The sequence below is a fragment of the Psammomys obesus genome, unplaced genomic scaffold (genome assembly GCF_907164565.1).
Source record: "Psammomys obesus unplaced genomic scaffold, mPsaObe1.curated_primary_1811, whole genome shotgun sequence".
Taxonomy (NCBI): Eukaryota; Metazoa; Chordata; class Mammalia; order Rodentia; family Muridae; genus Psammomys; species Psammomys obesus.
The window spans coordinates 3888535-3912959 of record NW_026596046.1 but is presented as its reverse complement, the minus strand read 5'-3'; the positions used below and the strand labels follow the sequence as shown (position 1 = coordinate 3912959).

The following is a 24425-nucleotide window of genomic DNA, read 5'->3' as shown; positions in this document are numbered from 1 at the left end:
ATTTTTTTCATTTTCACCAACTTTTCTGAAGTAAGCATTTGACTTAATTTCCACAGTTACTTTTTTTGTAAGGTCTGACATACTCTTATTTTCTTTGTGAAATCAAGAAATGTCATCCTGAGTGTTTCTTAATATTAAGACATAACATTTCCTACTTCAAAACAACCTATGGCTCTTGCTCACTTCTGTGTTTCAAGAAGCTAGATACATTGCTGGATGCTGTATTCTTCTGCAAGCCTTAACTCCTTCCCAGCAAGTTAGAGATCAGAATAGATGGTAAGAAGACTTCTCTTCAGCAGAGGCCATTATAGAAATTAGAGAACAGTGGGAGAGATTCCCCTGTAACCGAGCGTAGCCCTGGGGTTCTCTGCTGCTAGCCTGGTATAGCCTACCCTCGTCTTACCAGGGACAGTGTCTGAGCCTCTCACGGAAGCAAGTAAGAACATGAAAAGCACTATTGAGGTCTGGCTCCCAAGAACCGTGCTTTTGGCACAGGAGACTCAGAGCTGCACCACAGCTGCCAGTTACTACTAGTGCATCTGCCTAGAGAGTGAGCCTAAGCATTCCTCACGTAGTAGACGTCCTTGGGAGACCAGGGTTCTAGCTCCACCACTTCTCATGGAAGATCTTCAGAGGCTGCTCTGTTTAACTCAAGTACTAGTTTCAGACTGGGGTCCAGTTACAGTCTGCTGATTACAGCCCATAGTTCCCTTTCCCTCGTGTACTTCTCTCATTTTCTTTCTGATCTGAAGCTCATCACCATAGACTGTCAGGAATTAACTCAAGTCTTAATTGCTTGCCAAAGAAAAAACATAACCACATATTCCTTTTTCATCCATTTGCTTTGCGTCTGTGAAAAATAAAAAAGAACGTCTTCTTAATTGAGATAGCCACTTTGCAGGTGATGGCTTTCTGTTATTTCATAAAAGCTTTAAGAACCAAATGCCAATTTAAAAAAAAAAAATCTGTTTCTTAGCTATAAATACAGTATTCCTTACTCAGCTTACTGTGGGATTTATTTTCATAGTTGTTCTCACAAGTGCTATTCTGTAGTGTGCCCTTGTTTGTGTGAGCTTGTTTGAATAGTGTTCTCTTCTTCGCCTTGCTTTTGGATGAAAAGCTAGTGGCTAGCTTTACAACCGTGTGTCCTGCCAGAGCTCCTTTCTGTTCTCTGTGGCTGGGCCCTAGTTTTGTCCTGGATAGTCAGTCACTGTTGATTCATCCAAACCCTTTCTATCTCAGGGGATGCTACGTGTATCTGCATGTGTGCTTGTACAATCTTCTTGACCTTTCCTCATCAGAAACTTCAAGAAATAGATATGATTTCTCCAAAGAACAATATTCTTTTCAATCTTTCTTGTAAAATAAAGGCCATCTCTTAAAGAACTACTGAATAAAATTATTAATTTACTTTTATTTGACCCAGGCGGATGGTGCTACAAGTGATGACCTTGATTTGCATGATGATCGTCTGTCCTACCTGTCAGCCCCAGGTAGTGAGTACTCAATGTATAGCACGGACAGTAGACACACTTCTGACTATGAAGACACAGATACAGAAGGCGGGGCCTACACTGATCAAGAACTAGATGAAACTCTTAATGATGAGGTGGGGACTCCACCGGAGTCTGCCATTACACGGTCCTCTGAGCCTGTAAGAGAGGATTCCTCTGGAATGCATCATGAAAACCAAACATATCCTCCTTACTCACCACAAGCGCAGCCACAAGCTATTCATAGAATAGACTCCCCTGGACTTAAGACAGCCTCTCAACAGGTAAGCAGCAAGCATTCGGCGCTTAGAGTTAGAGGTGCATTATGAAGTTTGAGAGTGTGGTGATAAGTTAAAGAATATATCTTTTCTTCCTCAGATTACAACCTAATCTTTAATTTCAGATTGAGAGGACCAAGGGCTTTATTCTGAGTTTTCTGCGTTCATCTTACACAGCATTATATTGAAATTTTCAATAAAAATATAGCACACAAGGTTATAGCTAACATTGCTAATTAGCACACTTAATGTCTACCAATCACTATAAATTAAGCATGAAGTTAGTAATAGATACAAACACTATATTTAAAATATTTTAAACACTTCACAGAAAGCAGAAGCCTCATCTCCAGTCCCTTACCTTTCGCCTGAAACAAACCCAGCATCATCAGCCTCTGCAGTTAATCATAATATAAATTTAACTAATGTCAACCTGGAGGAGCCCACCCCAGCTCCTCCCTCCTCGCACGCATCACAAGCTGATTCTTTAGGAGCACCAAGTACTGAGACAGCTCACATAAAGTTCAGAGATCAAGGACCATCACTGTCGCCGCATGTAGATCCAGCCAAGGTACCTGTGCTGCAGTGTTGCCCTGATTTGTTGCTCTCCATCAACCTGGCACATGATTATTACTGCTTCGCCCTTTAAGTTTTCCTTCTGCCTTTTATTTTTTTAAAACTGGGCTTGTGCACTGTAGTGCTTTTCTGACAAGACAAATCATTTCAGTTTTGTAGTTTGCATGGCTTCCAATGGTATATTGATTATTTGTGTGACCAAGCCTTTTAGAATTTGTGCTTCAATAATTTTTATTGCTTTTATTTTTGATTTTAATAGCTTCTAGACTCCTTTAATATATAGTTCAGATTCATCATAACACTTTTTGTTTATATAAATTACAGTGTTCATACATTTTTTTGTGATTTTTATCTTCAGTGTCAAAATCAAATAGAATCAGTCATTCAATAAATTAATTTTCTACTAAATGAATAATTGTCTTTAGCTTCCTTTTCATTGGTACAATCTAAAGCATAAACACTCCTACCTGCATTGTAAATTCTGAGCTTCCACTTGAGCCAGCTCTTTCCACTAATCTGCTGTGTCCCCATTAGAAATGGCAGAGCAAACCATTTTAAAATTATAACTTAATGTTTGTCATGGCCTAATAAAATAGAATGGAATTAAAAACAAGCCTTTGACCTCAAATGTGGGTTTGTTTTTTGTTTTTTTTTTTTTTTTTTTTTTTTTTTTTTTTTTGTTTTTTTTGTTTTTATGCAGGTGTATAGGAAGGAGCCATATCCTGAAGAAATGATGAGACAAAACAATATTTTAAAACAACCAGCTCTTGTTCATCCAGGGCAGAGGCCAGATAAAGAGCCAAATCTAGCCTATGAACCCCAACTTACATATGTAGAAAAACAAGCCAGTAGAGACCTTGAGCAGCCTGCGTACAGGTATGACTCCTCAAGCTACACAGACCAGTTTTCTCGAAACTATGACCATCGCCTGCGATATGAAGACCGAATCCCCACCTATGAAGACCAGTGGTCATATTACGATGACAAACAGCCCTACCAACCCCGGCCTCCTTTTGATAGTCAGCATTCTCGAGACCTGGACTCCAGACAGCATCCTGAAGAGGCTTTAGAACGAAGTTATTTCCCACGTTTTGAAGAGCCAGCTTCTCTGTCATATGACAGTAGACCACGCTACGAACAGCTGCCTCGAACCTCTACCCTCCGACATGAAGAGCAGCCAACTCCTGCATATGATGTGCACAACAGATACAGGCCAGAAGCACAGCCCTATTCTTCAGCAGGTCCTAAGTCATCCGAGCCCAAGCAGTACTTTGACCAGTACTCACGAAGTTATGAGCAAGTGCCGCCACAGGGATTTCCCTCCAAAACAGGACATTACGAGCCTCTCCATGGTGCTGCCGTTGTTCCTCCTCTGATACCTTCCTCTCAACATAAGCCAGAAGTTCTGCCCTCAACTACCAAACCACCACCTCCACCCCCAGTGCTGACTGAAGAAGAGGAGGATCCAGCAATGAAACCACAGTCTGTGCTCACCAGAGTCAAAATGTTTGAAAACAAAAGATCTGCGTCTCTGGACAACAAGAAAGACGTAAGTGGCACTGCCAGCGTTAAGGTAAAAAGGCGGTGTGTTTTTTAGCCTGAGTCTAGAGACAGTAGTGAGCTTCAGACATTTCTGAGCCTCCCGCTTCTTCCAGTGATACCTTCCTTGCTAACAATCTCTTTCTTGTTCTCTGCAGCCTCCGGAAGTAGCATCTAAACCTCCAAGTGTTTCCCTCGCTGGCCCTAAACCTGTTCCTCAGAATCAGTTTAGTGAGCACGACAAAACACTCTACAGGTGGGTGTGCTCCATGCCATGAATCCAAACAGGAAATTTGTTTCTTAGAGAGACAGATCACTATTTAGTAAAGTTGAGGTGTGAGGAGGAAGAGAGGCACGTAATTCCTCATGCTAAGCAGCCAGCTTTCCTGGTGAACCCTGACCACAGGAAGAGAGCTCTCATGTGCGTCTGTGACAAAGCTTCACTAAATATTTTTGGAAAAGTTAGGTTGTTTTGTTTTTAAAACAAATGGTTGAAACAAAAGTTTTGTTTTGGTTTTTTCGAGACAGGGTTTCTGTGTAGCCTTGGCTGTCCTGGATTCACTTTGGCTGGCCTCAAACTCACAGTGACCTGCCTGCTTCTGCCTCACTGAGTGATGGGATAACAGGCATTATACCACTGTGCCCGGCTGAAACAAAAGTTTTGAAGTCATATGTTTTCTCCATTTTGAGTAGGTTCAGAATATGAACTGTTTGTCGAAGAGAAAACAAACTCAGATTTACGTAAATCACTAAAATTACTCATTTAGGAAGCATGTGGTATAGTTCTTGACATTGTGTTAACCACATCACAGCAGCTAACACTGCTGTTTTTCTGTATTACAGTATAAAGAGAGCTGCTAAGATTGGGGCTTCAGGGTTGCTAGCATACAGGGTATGTTAGAGTAGAGAAGTGTGGACATCCCCCCCCCCCCCCCCCCGCTCTTTGTCCTATGCTCTCAACCATGCCCCAAAGTGACAGACTGGGCTAAAACTCATTTGTTGCATTTACTGAAGGAACTACTGTCTAACTTGTTCCATGACTTGTTTATTTCCTTGCTCTCTCCTGTAGGATTTTGGACAGATTGGGCTGTTTGCTTCTAATGAGACTTCATTTATTGGTCCTACATTAAAGTTTTTAAAAATCCCTTTTATTTCAGATTTTTAAAAGTCACTCTTTTTGTCACTGATATGTTGATAGAGCTCTCCAGTATCTTTTTTTTTTGAGAGCACAAATATTTTAATTTACTTTCTGCAGATACATACACACGTACACATACATACATGTGTATACTTGTATAAATTTATGTAAAAAGATGTTTGAAAGAGCACACACATAGATTAATTATGGAGGTATATACACACACAGGAAACAAAGGGGGCAAAATCTAGTAATTAAAATATCCATTGATTTAGTTGATATCCCACTATTTTGTTTGATTCCCATACAATCTTATATTTATTTTCTAAATAGACTATTTTTTTTGCTCTCCAGTATCTTGATTACTGTCCTCTTTCATTGCTTCTCACCTGCTGTGAGACCCCTTAACAAACAGCCATTGAGTTTAATAAGTTGTAGTAAGATATTCCTGAAGCATAAGGAGCCTATATTTGCATATACAGCATGAGTATATTATTTTAGAATATACATGCTGATATTTTGACTATGCCATTAAAGCCCAAATAGTCACAGCTGTTAGCAAAATGATGAAAGTACAAAAACAAAACAAGGTAGACCACTCCTGAAGAACAATATCTGAGATTGGCCTGTGCACATAGACAAAAGGAAGGAAAAAAAAAAAAAACTCAAAAATTTTATGTTCTGTTTTCTTTGTAAAATTCACATTAAAATTTTGTTTCACTTGTTACTCATTGTCAGGCTCCCAGAGCCTCAGAAACCTCAAGTGAAGCCACCTGAGGATATTGTTCGAGCAAATCATTATGACCCTGAAGAAGATGAAGAATACTACCGGAAGCAGCTCTCTTACTTTGACAGAAGAAGTTTTGAGACCAAGCCTTCTGCACATACTCCTGCCAGCCATCACTCAGAGCCTGCCAAACCGGTCCATTCCCAGAGTCAGCCCAATTTCTCTAGTTATTCTTCAAAGTAAGTTGTTTCGCCTCAGACTTACCTTTAAAACTGGGATGAAGCAAAAAGTTTCAGTTGCATAATGTAGAGTTAACCAGATAGAGTTCAGTGCACTAAGGAAGTTAGGCACGGTATGTCCCTCCACACTGTGCCACTTTTAGAGGCTGCGGTATGTGGTGTTTGCTGTCAACCCTAATATCAGATTCAGAGGTTCAATGGAAGGAAAATTGCTCAAATCAAGAGTTTTGATGAAAAGAGTGAACTGAGGACCCTCTAATTAATCGGAATCTTCAGTCTCTCCACATAGCGGCACATAAAATGGTAATCTTTTCCTTATTTCTGTTTTTGTCCAGGACATAAAAATAGGTAAGGGGGATAATGGAGAAATTCAGGTATTTTGGGGGTTTGATTTTGTTTTCACAAAGGTAAGAAGAGCTTGCCTTTCTCTTTATTTTTGAAGCACAGGTATTCTTAGGGTCCAGCAGATTATCAGATGTGAAATGACAAGTTTCTTGGTGCTCAGTCTTTTTTCCCCTGTCTGCTTCTTCCTTCTTTTGTGACTTCTGTGTTGGTACATTTTCTTCTTGTGCTTGGATATGTGCTTCCTGTTGGTAGATCTCTACTTAGACCCCAACAGAGTTTGCTATGAAGAGGTGGGGTATGGTCCCACACATGTACTAGTGGGCTTATATGCCACAAAAATGAGACCCAGAGAAACAAAAACAGATGTGTTTTATCAGAGGACGTGTTTATATAAAATTATGGGAGCTGCCCAAGCAAATCCTAAGTCAAAAGACAGATGGTCTGAAAGGCAGGGTCCAAGAGGTACTTGGGAATCTCTAACTTCAGAGGAGGACCACATTCATTACCAGATAAACTTCACCTCAGGAGGTGAAAGGCATTCCATTCTAGCTGAAAATCCATTTCTAGTACACCTAGTGTAGTCTTTAAGTAAGTGGAACTGTGGTCAGACAAAAAGACAGGTGAGTTTTGTGCTCAAGATTAAAGGCGTGCACATTTTTACTGAACCACAGCACTTAGGATTATCTTAAACGGAGTGATAACTAATACTGAGTGAAATTCTTCTAGAATATATTTTGAAACTTCTAATGTGGAAGACCCAATTTAGTTATTTCTGTTTTCTGAGACATTAGTAAAGATGTAGAAATCTCAATCGTCTTAACTCTTTTTTTCTATTGAAGAAACCTGCTTGTGAAAGTTCAGATGCGCACTTTGTACTGCAGTGGGCAATGGCATTTGATAATACATTTTTTTAGCACAAAATTAGATCAGTGCTTGGCAGTCTCTAGATAGAGTATCAAGTCAGTTAAGCTCAGTTTTTGGTAAGGCAAAGGGAGATTCTGTAGTAGTCCTTTATTTATTTTTAAATGTGTAGGTGTCTTTTGTACACATGTACGTAAGTGTACTACCCATGTGCTTGTACATGCCTGGTGCCCACAGAAACCAGAACAGAGCATCAGATACCTGGGAATTACAGTCACATATGGCTGTGAACAACTGTATGGCTGCTGGGAACTGAACCCAGGGTCTTTTGCAAGTGCTCGTAACTGCTGAGCCATTTCTCTAGCCCCAAGTAGTCATTTATTTTAAATGTATCTTTAACAAAAAGACAAAACAAAATGCATTTATCTGTTTTTGGAGAAGTGGGTGCATCACAGTGCACACATAACATTCGCAGAACAGCTTTTGGAGGTTGGTTCTCGCTTCCACTGTACTGGTCTAAGCAGAGGGAGGGTGTGGGAAAACTGACCTCAGGTTGTCAGGCTTCGAAGCAAGTGCCTTACTTGCTGACCCTTCTTCCTGGCCCAGAAATTAGCATCTTAGGTATTCTGTTAAACTTACTAATTGCTGTTAGAAGAGGACCAAGGGGTTTAAAGAGATACTTTATTCTTCTACATACCTGATAAATTAGGAGATAGCCTTAAAAATATATTTATTTCAGCGCTGGAGAAATGGCTCAGTGGTTAAAAACATTGGCTGCTCTCCCAGAGGACCCAGGTTCAATTCCCAGCACCCTCACATAGACAAAACACCAATGAACATAAAATTAAATTTTAAAAATATATATTTATGTTTAAATTTGCCAGTGAATCAGATGAAAAGTTGTTTTGTTTGTTTATTTGTTTGTTCGTTTCGGCTTTTTTTCCAAAACACATTCGTTGTGGCTTTATTCTTTTGTTTGTTTGTTTGTTTCTACTAATTGATTTTACATCCTGATTGTAACCCCCTCCCTCATCTTTTCCTGATCTCATCCTCCTTCCCTCATCCCCCGTCCCTGTCCCCTAGTCCTCTGAAAGGGAGAACCCTCCTTCCTTGCCAACTGACCCCAATTGGGGTCAAGTCTCTTCAGGACTGCTTACTTCCTCTTCCTCTGTGGCTTGGGCAGGCCACCTCTCCAAGGTGAAGTAATCAAAGAGCAGGCAACAGAGTCCATGTCAGAGACAGCCCCTGGTCCCCTTACTAGAAGCCTACATGAAGACCGAGCTGCCTATTGGCTACATGTGATCAAGTCTTCTCCATGCATAGTCCTTGGTTGTTGCATCAGTCTCTGAAGAGCCCCCTGGTGGCTTTTTGTTATTGTTGTTGTTGCTTAATTTTTTGAGGCAGGTTCTCACTATTTTTGGCTGTCCTAGAACTCACTGTATAGAATAGGCTGTCTTCAAACTCAGAGATCTACCTGCCTCTGCCTCCCAAGTGCTGGAATTAAGAGCATGCACCAGGCCTGGCTTAAAAAGTGTTTTTAGTTTCATGTTAATTTGATTTTTTCTTAAGAGTGAAAATTTAGTTATTTGTTTAGAACACTCCCTAGAATCCAGTATTTATTGAATTAATGAAGCTCAGTAAAGGGAACAGTGTGCTAGTTGCGTTATTTATCCACCCCACTGTTAATCGGCACAGATCTGGGAAGAACCTGTGTTATTAATAGTTTTCATAGTTAAATTTTGCCATTGAATGAAACAGATAGTGTCTGTTTTGCCATTTTACTACCTAATTGTAAGAGATAGATTGATGGCAGGTAGTACTTTGTTGTTCATGTGACATTATTAGAGGAGAGAAGCTACGAGCATCCTCTCTGGCAGCTTTACAAATAAGTATCTACCCACCACAAGATTTAGCTTACTCCTAAAGATGGATGAGGACTTGCTGGAAAGAAAAAGAACATAGTTGATCATAGCCATGTTTGAAAGGTCCATGTGTTTCCATTTGCCAGTTCATCTTTATTAAGGGATCAGTATACCTGTCAGGTCAAGAGACATGTTTCTCTTCTCCTGTCTTTACTCATGTTGTTTCTTTTGTCCAGTGTTTCTTTTAACTGGGACTCATTTATACAGAATTTGTTGACTATTCTGATTATTGGTTATTGCCTTGCTTACCCCCCTTCCCCCCCCCCCTTTCTGAGACAGGGTTTCTCTGTAGCTCAGGCTGGCCTCAAATTCACAGATCCTGCCTGCCTCTGCTGGGATTAAAGACATGCACTGCCACCCCCCAAGATCTTTTTTCTTTTATTTTTGGGTGGTGTTGGGTGTTGAGCCTAGGACCTGGAGTGTGATAGGCAAGTACTCCTACCACTGAGCTGCAGCTTATCCTGGCCCATTTCTTTGCTCACCATTAGCTGCTGTGGCGTCTGTGTGCAGAAGGTGGGGATGAGAATGCCTTTTTTTTTCTTTGGCAGTGTCAGCTAGAATATGTGGGGTGGGTGGGCAGGCAGGGCTAAGTTAACTGTGTGACAATATATTGCCAATTCCTTTGTCGAAGTAAGAGTGAGTGTATGTTCTTGTGTGAAGCAAACTATGTTAAGATTGTGGATATTGGGTAATATGTTTAAGTGACATTTGAGTTCTATTTGCTGTAAAACTTCTTAGTTAGATTGACCATTTTCTTTCATTTTTCTATTGCGCTTGCTTTGCCATCACCTAGATTTCTTGGCTCTTACACTAGCTATGACTACTTGAAAAGGAACATCAAGTGGTAAGAATGGCATTGATGTGAGGCTGTTCCATGAGATGTCCCTCACTGTGTCATTGGCATTATGTGCACTTTCAGACCTTAATGTTTTCTTGTAACATTTAAGTCCAAATACTTGTAAGCGAGGTACCAGCTAAATTTGAAGCTAATAGTAAAACTAGATTTCTTCAACAAAAATATTGTATGAAAACAAATACACATTTCAAATACATGCTATTGTCTGTGCACATAACGCCGGTGCAGCTTGGCGCTCTGCAGTAAGGCTCAGATGGCAGCGTTGCAATTATGGGTCTGTTTAGATTTCTGTTTAAATTTTATATGCTACTTATTAACAATTGGCAATTTGAAAAACTAAGGATACATGGCACAAATTTTACTAGACAAGCCTTGTAAAGGAAAGCAGTGTCTCCTACTCTAGCAATCATTAAACAAAGAAAAAGAACAGGAAACCAGGGCAGATTTTAAAGATGCCCTGCTTTTCCAGTGCTACTGTAGCACGACCCTGTCCATCCACTGACGGACAGTGTCTTAATTTTCCCGATACCAGCCAAGTTGAATAGTTGAGTCAGAGGTCCTATGGCTCAAATAGGCAAGTCCTTTTATTTATCTGGCTCTTTGCTGGAAAAGCTTGTCAACTTTGGGGGATATAACATCATGTTTAATGGTGGTTAGAGTATGCTTGACACCAAGACTTTGAACCTGAGATACAAAATTAGAAGTGAACTTAAGGAAAGTTTGTGCCAAAATAAGATTTCTCAAAATATTTGCAAAACTTCCATAAATTTATGTTTATAAATATCACAAATAAAAAGTATACCCAAAATTTCATCCGCCTTTTAATTGATATCTTCTGGATGTTTTACTAATATTCTTCAAGTATCTGTGCTGTCTTGACATTTCTTGTGCTGATGAATTTGTTTGTAAGTTTTGGTAGAGTAGCCATCTATACTCATGGGAATAAATTGTGACATTTCCAGACACTCTTATTTTTACTTATTCACTTATTTATTTATTTATTTATCTATCTATCTATCTATCTATCTATCTATTTAAAGATTTAAGGATATTTTAGAAACAACAGCTTGTTTTGTGATTGAGTTCATTTTCCAGTATTGGAATTTCTTCTTCCTTTTTTCTTTTAAATAGGGGAAAACCTGAAACTGATGCTGTGGATAGATCGTTTGGTGAGAAACGTTATGATCCAATTCAGGCCACGCCTCCTCCTCCTCCATTGCCCTCACAGTACACCCAACCAGCCCAACCTATGTCCAGCTCTTCTCTCCAGTTACATTCCAAGGGCGTCCAGGGGGAAGGTAGGAAGTTAAGAAGTTGGCATGTTACTGTAATAGTGATGTTCATGAAGTTAAATTCTTATTTTGAAGCTTAGGTAACTTTAACATTTAAAAAAAAAAAGTTCAAAGGGTGTTTGGGCCAATAATGGTGAAAATAAAGATTTTGTTGAAAATGTATGTCATCTGGGCATGGTAGTTCATGTCTTTAATTCTGGCGCTCTAGAGGCAGGGACAGATGAATGTGAGTGTGAGGCCACCTGGCCCGCTTAGTAAGTTCCCTGTCAGCTAGGACTACATAGTAAGTCAGTCTCACTGAAGAGGTGTTCTGTGTTGTCTCCTGTTTATATATGATCATCATATTGGATGAGCCTTGTAGCTAAAGGGGTTTTTGTCTTTTTTCTTTTTTTAGCTTAATTTCTAAGCCAATCTCCAAGTCTTAAAAGCAGTACCTGTTCACTGGTGGGTCTCACTTTAAATATTTGAGAGCCATAGACATGGCTCAGCAGGTCAAGTTGCTTCCCAGGGTCTAATGTGAATTCTAACCCTGGAGCGCACAACATAAAGGGAAAAGAACTGAGCCCAGCCAGTTCTCTGCTGACATTGAATACTCTCAATGGCGTGTTCACCCACACACTCTAAATAAGTAAGCTATAATATTAAATATTTAAATAGTGCTTTTAAGACTTGTTATGCTCTGCTGTAAGATATGGATGTAAGAAAGCCGTGTAATTTTACACAGAAAGTATCTTGCGTTGTCATCCTTCAATAAGATCTCAGTGAATGTAGCTTACTCTTTGAATAAGTAGATAATATTCTACCCTAATATAATGCAATTTATCTCTTCTTGGCATTTGTTTGTTAGAACCTCTCTGTTACATGGGAGTCAGATTAGAGGGTGACAGTCTTGAAGAATACTAGTTATCATACATGTAGGTCCTGTGGTGGTACATGCCTTTAGCTCCAGCACTTTGGAGACAAAGACTAGTCAGGACTATACAGCAGATTCTTTTGGTTTTGGTTTTTCAAGACAGGGTTTCTCTATGTAGCCCTGGCTGTCCTGGAATTCATTTTGTAGACCAGGCTGGTCTGGAACTCATAGTTCTGCTTGCCTCTGCCTCCCAAGTACTGGGATTAAAGGCATGTGCCATAACCACCAGGCTATACAGCAAATTCTATGCACAGTTAAGAGACCTATATAAGGAAAAAGAAACAAATAGTGGAAACAGACTTTTTTTTTCTTTTTGCGGTTTCCCTTTGTAAAGAAGAAATATTTGTTTTTCCCATAAGTGATCCTAGCTGTAGGGGTTTGCTGGTATTTATTTGTTTTAATAGGTACCTTTTATCATCATTAGGAAGTTGTCTCTATTCTTAGTTTGCTGAAAGCATCTTGTTGGATGTTTTTTCTTGGGAGCTGTAGAAAAGGCTCAGTGTTTAAGTAGCACTTGCTGCTCTTACCGCAGACAGGGGTTTGCCTCCCACCCTCTATTGCCTGCTCCAGAGGCTCCAACATCATACTTTGGCCTTCACAGGCACCAGGCGTATGTGGGAGCCTATATACATGTGCTCACACACATACGTAAAACAAGAATCTAGCACTGCACAGGCAGCTGGATCTCTGTGAGTTTGAGGTCAGCCTGATAGAGAACAAGTTCCAGGACAGCCAAGGCCACATGGAGAAACCCTGTCTCAGGGAAGGGGGAAAGGCAGAGTCTTTTAAAATTAAAAATGTTAAAAACCTTTTTTTTTTTTTTTTTTTTTTTTTTTGTGAGACAGGGTTTTTCTGTGTAGCCTTAGCTGTCTTAGACTCACTTTGTAGACCAGGCTGGCCTTGAACTCACGGAGATCCACCTGCCTCTGCTCTCCAAGTGCTAGGATCACAGGCTCAAGCTACTGCACCCAGCAATTTTTTTCTTAACTTAATAAGGTCATCTGATTTTTCAACTTTATTATGTTCGTGTGATTACATTACCATGTCATGAAGAATTTGGATTAATATAGTTTATTTTTATGTCACATTTCCCTGATGAGTAAGTTGGTGTCATACTGCATAGTGCTTTGAGCTTTACTTTTATTCTTATAAAGAAATTCTTACTTTTTATTCTTATAATTAATACTGATGACCACATAAACATTTTTTAAGTATCTTCTCCCAGTGGGTGGTTGCTACCCCTTTGTTTTTTTAAGGCTTTGGTTAAGGGTAAGTTTTCCATACTGATGTATTCCATATAGTCAGATTTGTCATTCTGTTTCTAATTTGTGCTATGGACAGTGGAACAAAGTTTCTCAAGACATCTGTCTTAGGAAGCCAGCGCTTACATAGCCTCATGCTGAATCTGAGGGACAGTACAACTTGTGTTCCTTAACGTCACTCAGGACCGGGGACTTCACTTCAATACCAAGACATGTTATGGTAGTAAAGAAACCAAAGGGTTGTTAAAATGGTCTTCAGGAAGTTTTTAAAAAACATGTATGTTTGTTTTTCAGGCAATTCAGTATCCTTGGATTTTCAAAACTCGTATCTGTCCAAACCAGACCCACCCTCATCTCAGAGTAAGCCAGCAACCTTCAGACTGCCAGCCCGAGAAGACCCTGCCCAGACTTTCTATCCCCAGAAAAGTTTCCCAGACAAAGCTCCAGTTAATGGAGCTGAACAGACTCAGAAAACCATCACTCCAGCTTACAATCGATTCACACCAAAGCCATACACAAGCTCTGCCCGGCCATTTGAACGCAAATTTGAAAGTCCAAAGTTCAATCATAATCTTCTGCCAAGTGAAACTGTACATAAACCTGAATTGTCTTCAAAGACTCCCACTTCTCCAAAAACTCTTATGAAAGCTCATAGTTCAGCACAGCCTCCTGAGTTTGACAGTGGAGTTGAAACTTTCTCTATCCACACAGATAAGCCTAAATATCAAATAAATAATATTAGCACGGTGCCTAAAGCCATTCCTGTGAGGTAAGATGTTTATTTACCTTTGTTTAAAGTATTTAAAGCCTGACAAGTTTTTGTTTTTTAAATGGGAATGCTGAGTGGACAGAGATAAGAGCCATAACCCGGATGGCCCTGAACTCTCTCTACATATAGCCTGCAGCTGGCAGGGATCCTCCTGTCTCCCAAGTGCTGGGATTAAAGCTTTGTAGCTGTAGTTTGAGGTAGTTTATATGATAAAACTTGAAATGATTGTTTGAATTTTACCTGTAAACTAAACTTACTATAGTAGATACCATTTTGTGAAGGTCCTGTTGGAGATCTAAGATGTCAGTCAGATTATAAAGCTAATGAGCATATATCATCAGGAGGGATTGCCAGCATCTCTGTATCACCAGTAGCTCAGTTGAGAGACAAAGCAGTCTGCCCAACCAGCATCACATAGCTGGGGGGGGGGGGGTTAAGCCATTTAACTTCTGGTCATCTAATCTTCCAGCCCATATCTTTAGCTCACTGACCTCCTTTAACCACCTAACTTAACTTCTACCAGGGGGAGGTGCATTGAGGACTAATGAGCAAATATAGCTATTCCTCATTTACTATTTATTCAGCACGGGTGCTGGAAAGAGTCGAAAGGTAATAACCTCAAGTGGCAGTTGAAAACAGTAGTAATGCAATTGAGTCTACTAGAGTCTCACCCAGACAGTCTTTTCCGTCTGCTTGTTACATAGACTCAGTTCAGCCTCTTTAGACAGTTGCAGGTCCACAAAAGAGAAGCACTCACAAGTAGAACCAAGGACCAGCAAGGTCCCCTGAAGTATGCTTCTCAAGGTGCTTAGGTCAGTCTACTTTCCTGTACAGATCTAGAAGGGCTCTTGCTATGGAGGGGCTACATGGTGTTACCATATCTGGTGATGGGCTCTGTTCCTTTTCCATTTACTTTAGGAGTTTACTCTGACCCTGCAGTCAAGCTGCAGAGAATCTGTGGCTTCCCTTCATGTTGTCAGTCCATCTTTTTTGTCACGTTAAAATTCTGCCTTAAAACGTCTCGTCACAAAGCCTTGATAACTTAGCTTTCAGTTTTGAAACAGTCATACCCTCTGCCTTTGGTAACATTTTGAAGTTACCAAAAAAATGCTCTATCATTCTTGGGTCTTTGAGGTGTGTACCGTACAAGTGCTTACATCTGGAACCTTGAAAGCTTTACCTCTGGCAGCCTGGCCATCAGGATTCTGAGTGTACTAAGGAAGGGCAGTGTGTGTGTGTGTGTGTGTGTGTGTGTGCACATTGAAGTTCTGAAGTCTACCACAGTCTCCATTACAAGCTTTTCTCTGTGTGGTCAGTGCTGAGCAAGTGACGTCCTCCATTGTTTTCTGTTACCAACTGAGCTGTGACTCATCGTGACTTAGAGCATCCACTTCATGGATGTTTACTATAAAGACCCATGCTAGCTGTGAGAGCAGCGTACATTGAAATTACACTGGTAATTATTGTAGCCTTCAAAAAGGCAGTTTAATTTTTCTGGAAAGGGTATGCTCTTAGCCATCCCTCCTTTCACTAAAAACTGCTTGGAGAAATAAGGTTAAACACTTACTGTAACAATAATAAAAGGAGAGCTCGTATGTATTATTAGGATTTTTCACTTGCCGTTTCTGATCCCTCAGTCAGTCGGCTGTGGAAGAAGATGAAGATGAGGATGGTCATACTGTGGTGGCTACAGCCCGTGGCATATTTAACAGCAATGGTGGTGTGTTGAGTTCTATAGAAACTGGTGTTAGTATAATTATCCCACAAGGCGCCATTCCTGAAGGAATCGAGCAGGAAATCTACTTCAAAGTCTGCAGAGACAATAGCATCCTTCCACCTTTAGATAAAGAGAAAGGTAAGTGTGCTCCTCATCTGCTTCACTGGAGTAACTCCTGCACTGTCCTGCATGTCCCTCACTGTTTACAGCGGCCAGCCACAGGCCTTAGCTGGAAGTCTCTTCTCAACGTTTAGGCAAAGTACAAACAACAGAGGGCCTCTCAGCTGAGCTTTCTGCAGAGAGTTGGTATTACTGGCATGTGGTGGTGGGACACAGTGGAGGCTGAGGGCCTCTTCTGCACAGAGTCTTGACTTTCAGTGTGAAATAAAAAGTGATGCCAGAGTTAAGTGATGCTCAGTGGTTAAGGGCGCTGTCTGCTCTTCCAAAGGACCCGGGTTCAATTCCCAGCATCCACATGGCAGCTCACAACTGTCTGTAACTCCATTTCAAAGGGATCTGACACCTTCACACTGATGCACATAAAATAAAAATTAAATAAATTATTAAAAAAGTGATATCAGATGGCAGGCCATTAAGCAGTCCTCACACATGACTGCCATGTGTTTTGCCTGATCTAATCAAATTTGTCAGCCCTTCTAGTTGAAAAAGATAGTTAGGTATCATTCACTCAAAAGGCTTTGCCTTGCCTGTCTACTATTACCTCAAGTGTCTCACATTCAGTACAGTGAATGAAATGTCCTTAGAAGATGGCATAGCTTATCTCTGAGCAGTGTGAGAGAACCAAGAGTGCCATCTTCACAGCCTTTCTAACCCCGTCAGTGTGCATGCTAACGAACTACGGTGTGACCCTCTGAGCAGCCTGCTCTCGCTAAATACAGTGACCCACCTTCTTGGTGTACTCTGCCTTAAAACATTAGGACTAATGCTGTTGGTCGTGTGTGAATCCCTGAATGCATGTGTTGCAAACACTTAAAAATGAAAGGCGTAGGCTAGCAAGATGGCTCAGTGGGCAAAGGTCCCTGCCACCAAGCCTAGAGACCTGAATCTGATCCGTGGAGCCCACATAATCAAAGAAGAGAACTGATTCTGACCTCCACCAGCACAGCATGCCTGTGCACGTACACGTGCACATGTACACGCATCTGTACAAGCACACACAACCCCAAATTAAGTTTTTTTCCAGCAAACTATCTAATATTTGCAAAAAGTGCATGCGAATGTCTTATGCTGTAGACTTACACTGGAATACAGTAGCCACTGGCTACATGGGGTTATTATATCGTACTAGAAATGTAAAATAAGGACCTGAAAGACTGAGTGTACTGGTTTTGGGTTGAAATATTGTTTCAGCCACATTAAGTTAAGCAGAATATTAAAATGAACATAACTTTTTTTTTTACATTCTGTATCTATTAAAATCTTACAATTGTAGCATCCACTGTATTTTTCTTAGTACTGCTATGTAGAACTGCCTTCATTTAGCGTTAGCAAGCATGTACTGGGAGGGAGGGTGAGCTTGTGTCTAATGGAAAGATTTCATCTCCCTTGCCCTGTTTGACTCCAGGTGAAACTTTGCTGAGCCCCCTAGTGATGTGTGGGCCCCACGGCCTCAAGTTCCTGAAGCCCGTGGAGCTACGCTTGCCACACTGTGCGTCCATGACTCCTGACGGTTGGTCTTTTGCTCTAAAATCATCCGACTCCTCGTCGGGTATGCTGTCTTCACTCTGTCCTCTGGGGCTTTGGGTACTGTCACTGATTAATGCCTGTCCTCCTGGTGTTCCCCAGGCTGTGTGTGAACAAATCTTCACTCTGTCCCTGTGGCCTTGTAAGCATCACTACTCTTTGAAATGTATTTGTGGTGCATATGCTGTAAATGTATATGGAACCGTAGAGACTTTCCTACTTTTTAACAATTGGTGATTTGTCTAAAGATTGGCTGTTCTTGGGGCTCCAAAAATTTACAATCTATCAGATTTTTCAAGGTGCAAAATGTTTATACTAGCCTTAGAGAAAGTTTCCACAGTGATGGTGCCTGGCCAAGGGTTTTTGTTTTGTTTTGTTTTCAGCGTGAACCTCTAAGTAACTCCTGTTAACGCCCTGTTGCAAATGACTTTTGCTTTTTGGCTAATGATTTCAAAGCTTACACTGTATTTTCATATTTCTCACTTGAGTAACTTAAAAGTTGGTTTTTATTACCAATATTGTTCACCCTAAGAGGGTTCATAAAAAAAACAAAAATTTAAAGTTTTGCGCCTAAATGTGTATAAATCAGTGAGCATTAGTAAGGTTCAGTTTGGTCCAGTATAAAATAAAGATAATGATACAAAATTTACAATAGGTCATATTTAAGCATTCCCCAAGGGGTGTGAAAAAGCCTTGTAGACTAGCTTAGGTAGTGAAGGAAAAATTAAGCAGTATTGGAAATGGACATTCAGAGGCAGGGAGAATGTGGCAGGTTCGAAGCTAGCTTTATCCAAACTGCCTGCCCCAGGTGCTTGTGCTGTATGAGACCTTACCTGATGTGCATGTGAGCCTCACAGTCATCGTTCCCGCATTCACGTGGGACTGCTCGCTTGTACTGAGAGCACACACTTTGTGTGGGTATTGGGTTGTGTTCACGCAGAAAATCAGTGCACCTTTGTGTGGTCCAGTGCAGCAGGAAGACTACATCGCTGCCGCTAGCCTATACATAGAGCTGCTTAATTGCAGCAAAGACTAATACAGTGGAAAGAAACTTAAAACCTAATGATGAGGATGCCTTTGATTTCTAGAGTTGTCATAATTTTCTTGCCGTCTGAATAATTTGTTCTCTAGTAACACATAAACCCATCAGTATCTGAAATTCAATGACTCCTTATTAAACATACTTGATGCATTATTGAATGTAATGTATATCTTACTCCACACAAGGTACCCAGCTGGTATAGTTATAGTCAACCATTTGTGGTAGGGGCTGCCTCCTGTATCACAAGAGGGCTGGTGGGTTGCCGGCCTCAGGTCTGTGGTGCCATTTGTGACAGAAGCATCTCCACACATTGGCCCACGTGCACAGGAGCACTTTTGGCCCAGGAAGAGTCAGCAGCTTTGATTCTCAACACCCTTGGCTACAGCAGATAGTTTCCCCATCATTCTTAGTTTATACCCACTGCCAAGTCTTTGTGCAGGGTGCAAATCTGAAAATACCAAGAGCTTCTTCAAAACCCAAACACCCAAGACCTCAGACCTACATAGCCAGCGGGTGTTTAGATTCCCACAAATGCCGCAAACAATTTTGTTGCATAGCTAGAAGTGAGGGAAGCTCTGGCGCAGTCTGTTTGACTTTGTGAGGGGCAGAGTCTTCAGGAAGTAGGTTCTGCAGAACTTGGCGGAATGTCCTGTGTGTGCAGTAACCACATGTGAGCAGTGATTTCTCAGACTCCGCTCAAATGGGTTACCATACAGTGCTGTCCAAAAGGAAGGTGTTGTCAGTAGTTGTGTACACTGAGCAGCAGGGCCAAGTGTCTCAGCTATGTTATTGCCCAAGTCTTTATAACTCTTATTCCCATATTGTAAAGGCCAATGAATTGAATAACATAGGAAACCTCTAAAACAGCATTCAAATGCTTGTAGCCAGCAAGCTTACTTAAAATAAAGCACCAAGTTTGAATAGAAGTATATTTGAGGAAATAGAAGAAAATTCTATGTATGTTTACATTTGTTCCATAATAGCAAAGCATTGTGGGTAGCAGCCCAGACAACCCTAAATGATATCAAAATCTTTTTCTTTCATAGGTGACCCTAAAACCTGGCAAAACAAGTGTCTTCCTGGAGATCCAAATTACCTTGTTGGAGCCAACTGTGTTTCAGTCCTGATTGACCACTTTTAATTCTTAGAGTATAGGAACTGGACTAAGCAATGTGAACATGGATTGAACTTACTAAATCTAAATGGAACCACTCTATTGAGTATTATATTTTCTTAGCATTTATACTGCAATTAGTAATATGAAGCATTTGTTGGGACTGACGAAGATTAGTGAGCATGCCCCTGAGCCACAGTCAGAAAACATGCTACCAGCTATGTGTTATTGAATGAAGAGCTGTCTGGTGTTGGCTAGAGGTTCAAAGATATTTTGCTTTGTAATGATTTTTGTACTTTTTTATGGTCACTGCTTAACTTCACATACTGATTTCCGTTAAAAATACCAGCCAGTAAATGGGGGTGCATTTGAGTTTTGTTCTTTCCAAAGTACACTCAAACTTTATTATGGCCTTGGCCTAGCATACACATTTTATTTTATTATGCATGAGGTAATGTGCACACATTTTTTACAAATGCACCTGGAATATATAACCAGTGTAGTGGATTTAACAGAAATGTACAGCAGGGGGATTTGTAACTTGGGGAGGGGGGTCAAATGAAGACAATTACTTACTGTATATGAAAACACATTTCTCTTAGGGAAGGACACCAAAGCATGTGAGCCTGGTTCCATGGCCTCTGAATCTATAAATTAACATATCACCACAGACATCTAACCAGCAGGAATGCCTTACCCTCATGTTTTTAATTCTTAGATCATTTCGCTGTGTATTACTAAGTTTTTATGAGTTTTGTGCATATCTAGATACTGTATCATGAAAAAAGATTGAGTAAATTGTGGACTTGATGGTTTCAGAAATGTGTAAATCACCTGGAAGAAAATAATGGTGTGACTTAAAATATTTTTTTTTGACAAGGGGGAGTGGTGGTCTTTTGTTCTTTGGGCTATGCATCTGAAATGTTTGATGTTTTCAGGACGCATGTACATAATGCGTGCATACCACTTTTGTTCTTGGTTTGTAAATTAACTTTTATAAACTTTACCTTTTTATACATAAACAGAACCAAGTTTCTAAGGCTACCTTTGTATTTTCTCCTGTACCTCTTGAGCCTTGAACTTCGACCTCTGCAGCAATAAAGCAGCATTTCTACACATACAAGGTCATTTTTTTAAGAAAAAGAATGCACAGAGTTGTTACATTTTTAAGTGCTGCATTTAAAAGATACAGTTACTCTAGTTTGATTAAATTCTTGCAAAGTATCCCTTCTGTAAAATTTGTGATACAATGCTGTGCCCTAAAGTGTATTTTTTTACTAATAGACAGTTTATTATGGCACATCAGCACGACTTCTGTTTAGATAATACATCACTACATTCTGTTAATCATTAGGTGTGAAAAGATTTCTTTTGTGGTTATTAAAAATCTCAAATTTCTAAATCTGCAAGAATAAAACTTTTTAAAATACAGTATTAGTTTGGTTTATTTGCCCCTTGTTTCCCATTTCAAGTAACTCTAGTCATGTTAAATTTTTGTCTGTGGCACGTCCTGGTGTAGGCTAGAGATGAACGTCAGCTATCTCTCTCTATCATTTTCCACCTTATTCTTTGAGGCAGGATCTTGTACCAAACCTGGAGCTCTCTGATTTGGTCAGCCTGGCTGGTCAGCAGAATCCAAGGATCCGCTTGTATCTGTCTCCGCACTTCCCAACATCACCAGCGTTACAGACATGTTAAACCGTGCACTCAGTTTATGTGGGTGCTGAGCATCCAAATTCAGGTCCTCATGCTTGCATGACAAACACATTTTATATGCTGAGCCATCTCTCTAGCACCTATCATTTTGTTTAGAGTCCTTGCAGTAATCAGCCATGTCACCCATCGTTCTAGGTAAAATGTATATGCTGAGTCTTATTTCCCACGACCACTGTGTACTGTGGATTAGACATGCTAGTCACAGGCTAGTAGGCAGACTATAGGCTGCTCTGTGTTCTCTACATTGTGTCTGTTCCTTAGGACCAGTTTGTGCATGTTTCTCTTCCAAACATTTTATAACATGGGCACTTTATTTTACCACTGCAAATGAAGAAAATGATTTTTAATGGCTGTGAATATACACTGTGCTAATCTTAAGTACCTCCTTTACCGACATTAGTTATCTCTGTGCAGTTTTAGTGTACATCTTTGTTGATGTAGCCCATCTTTGTGGGTTTTGTTTCTTTGTGAATATAGAATTTATATGCATGTTAGCCTTTTTAGGTGTATTGTTTTCTAAATTTTGGTAAGTACATCCTACTTGCCTAGGAAACCATGTATCTATGAAAACTAAAACTTAACTTTTGTTAAAGTTTTACCATAGTTAATATGTAGAATGATTTCTTCACCCCACTCTAAGAATACCTTGTACGCTCTAGCCCTTGGTAACTTAAAATCTCTTTTCCGTTGCTATAGCTTTGTCTCTTTGAGGATGTCAGAAATGGGGTCAGACACTGTAGTCCTGGGGTCTGGCTTCTTTCACATCACATGATACAGTTGAGATTCATAGATGATGTTGCAGCTGTTGGCAGCTGTTTGTTATAATAGTTGTGCCACTGTGTGGCACTGTACCAGATTTTATATATCCATTCTCCTCGAGGAACTTTGCAGTTTCCACATTTGGGAGATTATCTGTAAAGTAGCTGTAAACATTTACATAGAAAATTTTATATGAATATAACTTCGGTTTCACTTGACTAAATACCTCTCAAAGTGATCACTGGCTCATACATTATCTTTTTAACACAAATAACAGCAAAAATTCTGCTACTTGTTTCGTGGTATCTGTACCACTCTTGATTGAAGTCACCAATCTTTTGAGGGTCCACTTGCTCCAGTCTCTCTGGCAGTCGTCATTGTTTCTCTTGGTCTTTCTGCTGAGCTGACATCTAGTGACTCATCATACCTCATCTTTTGGTAGAGTATCTGTTGAAATGTTTCCTATTTCTAATTAGGTCATAGGGGCAGAGGACATGGCTCCGTCATTAAAGTGCCTCCTGTGCAAGCATGAGGACATGTTAGGAACCCCCACACCTACACCCTCGCTCAGGTGTGGCAGTAAGCGCTTGTAATCTGCCACCGGGACACTGAGATGGGTCTTGGTGCTTGCTGGCCAGACAGCCCAGCAGAATTGGTGTGTCTCAAAGAATGAGGTGGAGAGTGATAGAGGAAGACATCCACTACCTGTCTGTCCTTCATGCACGCATTAACAGGGACTATACCACATACGCAAAAAGCCTTGTTTATCGGGCTCTGAGAGCTTCATATATTTCTTTGTTTAATATGTAATTAAGACACCCTTAGTGGTAGCTTTCAGAATGGAAGTTACTTGAAATCTAGCTTTTTTTTTTTTTCTTTCAAAGATTGCTTTGGATGCATACCTAAGAATGCATTGTCTAACCTATGGCACAAAGAATTTTGCCCCTTAGTTTTTCTCACTGAATTTTTTTTTTTAACTTTATATTTATGGGCAATTTTTGAGTTGGTTTTATATGTAGCATGAGCTATGAGTGTTGGGACTTATTCTGTCCTGTGTTTTCATGTCCATATTCCAAATACATAAGACTTAACCAAGACATTGGGTTTCCATATTTAAGTTATTGGAAGGACCATAACTCAGCACGTCTGTTATTAATGCCTCTCTGGCCTTCACTACTTGTGTAAACACCAGGCAATACTTATCTTTTGCTCCTTAATTTTGACAGGAATAAGGACATTTCTTTTCCCCAAAGCCATCTTTGCACGGTACTGAGCATGTTGGATGAAGTAATTCATATACTCTGGAAACCCAACATTTTCCCTTTCTTACACCATTAGTATTGGTTGGGAATTTAGTTAATGTCTAGTGTTAGCGTCAGTTCTTCCTTGCTTTGGCCTCTTAGCAAATTCATTTTTGGTATAGTACACAAGAGGTGGTACCCAGGTAAGTAGAGACAGACCCTGACACCAGATATTTGGATTCTAGTCAAGGATGCAATAGCTAGTAAGGGATGTTGACTGCACATTCAGCCAGGGCTGCTAAGCAGGCAGGTAAAACTAGTTTAGTTTGCCTTGATGCGTGGTTTGAAATTACTGTGAACCTAGCGTGGTGTTTTCAATATAGTTTGCAGGAAGTATACCATAGGGCTGTGCCGGGATGCATCCCAAATCAAGTCATGGAAGCTTTGGGACCCAAGAGGAAGGTGTCTCTGTGCTTAGTTTAAGCAGAGTACTGCAGAGATCATTTTAATGCGCTGTCTTTCACAGAGCATATTGGCATCTCCACCTTGATCACGGTAAAAGTGTGATTAGTGGCTTTTTTTACTTTTACTTCTAAGTGTGCTTTCCTTTGAAACCACTTGGCGTCAGAGGAGCTAATCCCAAGGGGATAGAGCTCATATTTTTAGAATCACAAAGAAGGTATACAATAAATGTGGAGAACTTCAGTTCAAAACTAAGATGGATAAAACTTGGAGCCACAAACATCATTCAGGGATATCTAGAGCTTCCTCTAAGTTCCCCCATTGTCACTCAGGTCAGGGGAATCTTGATGCACCTAAGCTTCGTGGAAGTGAAACCTTTGCCCTTCTACATGTTGACACTCCATTTGCTGTATAAACTGCCTCGAGTTATGCTTCTATTGCCAAGGAAACTACCTGTCTA

General features: G+C 40.3%; 1 protein-coding gene across 8 annotated transcripts in view; it reads left to right on the top strand.

The window, feature by feature from the left end:
* Positions 1-21218, top strand: part of Tjp1 (tight junction protein 1) — a 243765-nt gene extending 222547 nt beyond the window's left edge. For 3 of the 8 annotated variants that reach the window (XM_055623473.1, XM_055623477.1, XM_055623478.1), the window contains 10 exons: positions 1427-1777; positions 2103-2342; positions 3048-3896; positions 4045-4142; positions 5763-5990; positions 11106-11272; positions 13736-14210; positions 15848-16065; positions 17513-17656; positions 19720-21218. In XM_055623473.1, coding sequence (XP_055479448.1) covers positions 1427-1777; positions 2103-2342; positions 3048-3896; positions 4045-4142; positions 5763-5990; positions 11106-11272; positions 13736-14210; positions 15848-16065; positions 17513-17656; positions 19720-19814 — 2865 coding nt within the window. In that variant the 3' untranslated portion in view covers positions 19815-21218. The remainder of the gene's footprint in view (positions 1-1426; positions 1778-2102; positions 2343-3047; positions 3897-4044; positions 4143-5762; positions 5991-11105; positions 11273-13735; positions 14211-15847; positions 16066-17512; positions 17657-19719) is intronic. The other 5 variants (XM_055623475.1, XM_055623474.1, XM_055623480.1 and 2 more) reach the window with 5 other exon arrangements.
* Positions 21219-24425: the final 3207 nt, after the last annotated feature.